Consider the following 5,559-nt stretch of genomic DNA (forward strand, 5'->3'; position numbering starts at 1 on the left):
CTGTTAAACATCACAATTAAACATGCCAAAGGAGAAGCCATGTTGTCACAATGCCCACTTACCCCCCCAGACACCTCAAACCCACCCTTGCTGACCTTCTAACCCCCCCTTTTTTCTTTTTTTTCTTTTTATTAAACAAGAGAAAGTAGACAGATACATGTTGGTAAATGCTAACTGTCTGTATTCACATAGACACAGTGTAATCTCTTAGCCCAATATACAGAGAAAGGAAAAAAGCTAGAATTCTATGCACTACTACACAGGGGCCTAGCACCCTCCAGCCTCCAGCAGAGCCAAAGGGGCTGGAGGGCTTTTCTTTTTTCCCACAGAGCACAGTGGTGGTGGTGTTGAATCCACAGTTCAAGACAAGAAAAGATAAAAATTAATGTAGAACAGAGTAGTGGAGATTCTTTCTTTTCCCATTGTATTTTGCTCAAGACATTTCCCCAAAAATAAGTTGAGAACCATGGTATTGAGAAGCGAGACCTCAGAAACAGGGCAACTGAGCACAAGAGGGATTGGGGACGGGAGGGAAATGACTGCAACTTGCTCCCAGGGACTGGAGAAATTTAATAAAAAGAAAATAAAAAAGAGAGTTGGAATCCATCAGTCTTCTCTGCTAGTCATCCTCGCCTTCATCCTCCTCTCCTTCTTCCCCTTCATCATCATCTTCATCTTCTTCACCTTCATCTCCTTCTTCATCAATATCTTCCAAGCCTTCTTCTTCTTCATCATCATCGTCATCATCTTCTGCCTCTCCCTCTTCATCGTCCATATCAGGAACCAAATAGTACTGCAAGGGGTTTGGCCAAATGTCATCTTTGATGACTTCTCCTAACTCATCTGCACCTGCATCAGAGTGGTCAGTAAACCAGGTAAAGAAGCTCTCTGGCTCTTCGTGTTGTCTCTTCCTGCTGGCCTTATTCTGTGTTTGACTCGAGCGTTTTGTCAAATCCTTTCCAGATTTCCATTTGATTTCAGTGGACTTTGAGGATGGGTCACCACTCTCATTCAGATGAAATTCTTTGGAGAGAACTTTATTTTCGAAGTAGGGATTTTCATCAAAATAAAAATCTATTCTGTAACCTGATTTAATGTCTTCAAATTCTGTTACTTCAACTCTGGTTAAATAATGCAGAGCCTCTTCGTCTTCCTCCCCAAGCAGTGCAGACACTTGTGGATGGTTGACAAATGTGGTTACCCAAAAATTTGGGATTTTAGCGATCAATTCTGACCTCTTCTGAAAAAACGGTTGGCGGAGTTTATTATATTTTTGTTCTACTTTTAGTATTTCCTCACTTGCTTGTTCATTAAGTCTGTCTATTTCATTTTGTACTTCGTCAATGTGTTCAATTGCTTCTTGCTGTTCTTTTTCTCCCTTCGGCAGGCCGGGAGAGGCAGACTTGTCCTCCAGTTTCGGGGACGGAGCCGATTTGGGTTTCTTGGACTGAGGCAGAAGCGCAGATTGCCGTTTCGGGGCCATGACACGAGGGAAGTGGCTAGAGGCCAGAGGCCAGCTGCAGGGAGAAGGAAGAAACTCGCAGGAACTCCAGGACTAAGTTTTAAAAGTATAAACATTGGGGTTATTACGTATTTCATTTGTATTTGTTCATTTTCTGTTTCTACAACAGACAACCAAAGACTGTATAATATGTAAGGAAAAAAAGTTTTATTGAATTTACAGTTTAGAGAGTTAAAGATCATGGAACCATACTGACTGGGAAGCTTCCTGCCTGCTGGCTAGCTTCGACCCTACTGGAAGATGCCTTACTGGCTCCTGGGGTTGGGGTGGAGTAGGGCTTGCTGTTTGGGTTGGTTTGGGGAGAGGGGAAGGTTTGAGGCTGGGATTGGGGGTAGGGTAGGGTTTGAAGCTGGGGTTTGGAGGTAGGGTGTGGTTATCTGCTGGGTTTGGGTGGGGGTAGGGTAGGATTTGCTGCTGGGTTTGGGTGGGGGTAGGGTAGGATTTGCTGCTGGGTTTGGGTGGGGGTAGGGTAGGATTTGCTGCTGGGTTTGGGAGGGTAGGACAGGATTTGCTGCTGGGATTGGGGGTAGGGGAGAGATCAGCAGCAATATCACCCAGCTGTGAACCTGTGAACTATGATAATGGTTCATAAAGGTCTGTCCATGAGCACAAAGGTGGCATCATTGTCAGACAGGGCAGAGCACACCAATTGGCTGTTCAATGCCAAACAGTCATCCCTGAAAACATGCATTCAAGTACCATTAAATGAATGCAACAGGATGCATTTCAGAGCATATACACATATAAGCGTGCAATAACGGTTGGTGAAAAAGAGGTCACAAATTTGAAAGGAGAGCAGGAAGGGGTGGGTGGGACTGTTTGAAGGGAGGAAAAGGAAGGGAGAAACGCAATCAAATTACAATCTCAAAAATAAACAGTAATAAGAAAGGACATGGATTTGTGGGGAAAACAGAGAGGTGGGGTTAGATCTGAGAGGAATTTGGAGAAGTGGAGGATGAATGTGATCAAAACACATGAGCTCTTTTTAAAAACCGTCCTGACGCCAGAATGCTTCACTTCCGTGAGGGCCTGCTTAGCTCTGTTACACAGAAGACAAAATCGTGGTGAGTGTTAGGTCTCAAAGCCAGGACAAATGGCAGAGGTGCCTATTAACATATAAAGCTGAAGCTGGCCACCAGGTTCTCCCAGCATCCCTCAGTTCCTACCTTAAAGGGTCCTCCTGGATGGCACACCCCCTCCACCTACCCTAAACTTCTCCAGCCCAAGCACTGGGCGGAGCTGCCCTTCCCCCTGCTGCTCTTCCCTATATAACCTGGCCAGTTTGGCTATTCTGGTTATTTTGGGCCTCTTGCCCTCTCGCCCACTGCTCCTGGTTCTCCTCTCTCTTTCTCCCCTCTCTCCTCCTGCCTCCCCTCACATGGCTTCGATCATTTGGCTGGTTGCGTTCACGCTGGACTCTTCCAGAGGTCTCTTCCTCTGGCTGTGCTCACTCTCATATCTACAGAAAACTTTCTCCTCCGCCATACCTAGGCGCAGTCATGACCTCCTTCTTTATTTTCTCTTTCCCTTCCAGGAGAGCACCTGTGAGAAGGAAAACTTACAGGGTAAGACAGGAAACAGACTTTCCCTCTTTGGTTTTGATTTTGTTTCGGCGTTGTTGTTGAGACAGGGTCTCTTTAGGTTGTCCTGGCTTACCTTAAAAACTTCCTGTTGCTTGCTGGGATGAGAGGAGCATGCCGCCACACCTGGCAGGGTCCTGCACTCTCACGACAGCTTTTCCTGCGAGGACTGAGGTCTCATGAGAACTACCTCAATCCTATGGCAGCAACTCCAATGGGCTCCTACCTGGATAGACCTCCTAAAGGTCCTACACGGCGTAACGCTCCAACACTGGGAATCAAAGTCCTCACACATAAGTCCTTGAGGGAAGGGAGGCCACTCAAGCCATCATAAACGGCAGCACCAAGTCAGACAGCACACCAAAAAGTCGATATTCAAGTTCCTAAACAAACAGAGGTTGCTCATGAAAGCTGTGAAGGGTAGAAACTAGCATCCAAGAGTGCAGAGCAGAGCCAAAACCCAAGATGTGTTTTGGCTGTTTTATCCCTTTCGTTGGGAAAACCATAACCACTGCTATTATGGGGTTTCTTCTCTTTCTTCTTCTTCTTCTTCTTCTTCTTCTTCTTCTTCTTCTTCTTCGTCTTCTTCTTGTTTGTTTGTTAAAAACCTTATGCATTAATTCAGCACACAGAATGTCTTAGTTAGGGTTTCTATTGCTGTGAAGAGATACCATGACCATGGTAACTCTTTTAAAGGAAAACGTTTCATTGGATGGCATATAGTTCAGAGGTTTAGTCCATTATCGTCATGATAGGACATGGTGGTGTGCAGGCAGACATGGTGCTGGAAAAGGAGCTGAAAGCAGGCAGCAGGAAGTGAGCTGAGACCCAGGTTAGTATTTTAAACATATATGAGATCTCAAAAGCCCACCTCTACAGTGACACACTTCCTTCAACAAGACCATACCTACCCGAGCAAGGCCACACCTTCTAACAGTGCCACTCCTTTTGGGGGCCATTCTTTTTTTTTTCAAACCTGCACATAGACCTATTCCTCTCTGGCCATATAATTTAATAAAGCTATGTCCCAGGATCCAGAACTTAAGGCAAAGCCTTTCTTTATACAGAGTTTTAATTTTTATTAATTCTTTGATAATTTCATAGTTTTTAAAATCATATTTATTCCCCTTCCCTAACACCTCCCAGATCCTCTCCTCCTGCACCTCCCTACCCATCCAGTTTCATCCCCCTGTTTCCCTGGAGTCCAGCTCGTATTGGCCCACTACTCTCAGAATGGGGCCTGCCCTGGAGCGTGGTTGACATGCAGGTGTACCATTATTAAAGAAAGCTGACATTAAGAGATGCGGCGGACTTCTCGACAGGTGACGAAGAATGACCACCACATCAGGATTCCACTCAGATCACGCTTTTACTGGAGTGCCCTTGATTGATGGGGAGCATGAAACGAGGGGAGCAGGAAAACAAGGGGCAGTAAGGGAAGGGCAGGGAGAGCATGAAGCGAAGGGGCAGGGAGCTAAGGGGAGAGGCAGCAGGAAGCGAAGGGGGGGGGGTTAGGCAGCCACTTAAATAGGGAATTGGCACACGGGTCGCCCTGTGATTGGCTGCCACCAACAGCTGACACCAGACCGCATCGGGATAGGCTCAAGGATCCTCATCCACCACGCATGCTGGAAGCGGGGACGCGCAGCTCTCAAAGCCATAGCCAAATATGGAGTTGTTTATTTCCAACAGGACAGGATGTCGGCACCATCTTGTAATGGCGATCCTGTCCGGCTCACTACAAAGAGAGACTTAGATTTATGTTTTCCTTTCTTACCAAGAAGTTGATAGCTTCAAAGTTGTAGATCTAACAAGCCTGCTATAAATACATTATACACTTCAGCTTGTAGGACAGAATGCTGAGATCATTTTGATTTGAGAGAGGGGAGAAAAAGGAGCTCAAAATATAAATCGCTCTTTGGTTTTTTTTTTGTTTGTTTGTTTGTTTTTGTCTGTAATGAATGTCTTGCTCTAATGACAGCACATGACTGGCTGTTTTGATACTTCTGAGACAAGAACTTGTCACCCATTACCTTGTTCCTCTGTCATTTGAATACCAAAGGAGTTTAAATTTTGCTTGACCTGGTACCTTGTTCCTCCCAGGCGTACAGACGGCTGAGGCAGTTTCTAATGGTAACTCTGATACCAAAGCGGCATTGCCCAGAAAGGGGAGCAAACAGCATGAGAGACAGGATGAGCTGAATTCTGTGGGGACTCCTTTGTGATGTCTGAGAAGCAGCAGAGAGAGGCCTTGAGATGGAGTGACTCTGACCCCTGGACACCTCGCTAAAAATGGAGGCTCCCCAGCTGATAGGGAGCTTGACTCATGTTCCTTTATATACGCGCTCTGGATTTCTCCTTACTAGTCAGGCCTGACTACAAGACAAAGCTTATTTGCTCTTTACCACTCAGACCAGTGCTTCTCAAACTTCCTAACGCTGTGACCCTCAATACAGT

The 5,559-nt window shown here is 45.9% G+C and overlaps 1 protein-coding gene across 1 annotated transcript; it reads right to left on the minus strand.

The window, feature by feature from the left end:
• Nucleotides 1-604: 604 nt before the first annotated feature.
• On the minus strand, nucleotides 605-1,514 carry LOC121455855 (protein SET). The gene has a single exon (XM_041663591.1). It carries the CDS (start codon nucleotides 1,481-1,483, stop codon nucleotides 620-622), a length of 864 nt encoding a protein of 287 aa, XP_041519525.1. The 5' UTR covers nucleotides 1,484-1,514; the 3' UTR covers nucleotides 605-619.
• Nucleotides 1,515-5,559: the final 4,045 nt, after the last annotated feature.

The sequence above is a fragment of the Microtus oregoni genome, unplaced genomic scaffold (assembly GCF_018167655.1).
Source record: "Microtus oregoni isolate MIOR12 unplaced genomic scaffold, Mior012 000014F_ref0000157, whole genome shotgun sequence".
Taxonomy (NCBI): domain Eukaryota; kingdom Metazoa; phylum Chordata; class Mammalia; order Rodentia; family Cricetidae; genus Microtus; species Microtus oregoni.

Bases quoted from the DNA above. Each gene is read 5' to 3' on its own strand.
- LOC121455855 (XM_041663591.1), bottom strand. From the start codon at position 1,483: ATGGCCCCGAAACGGCAATCTGCGCTTCTGCCTCAGTCCAAGAAACCC.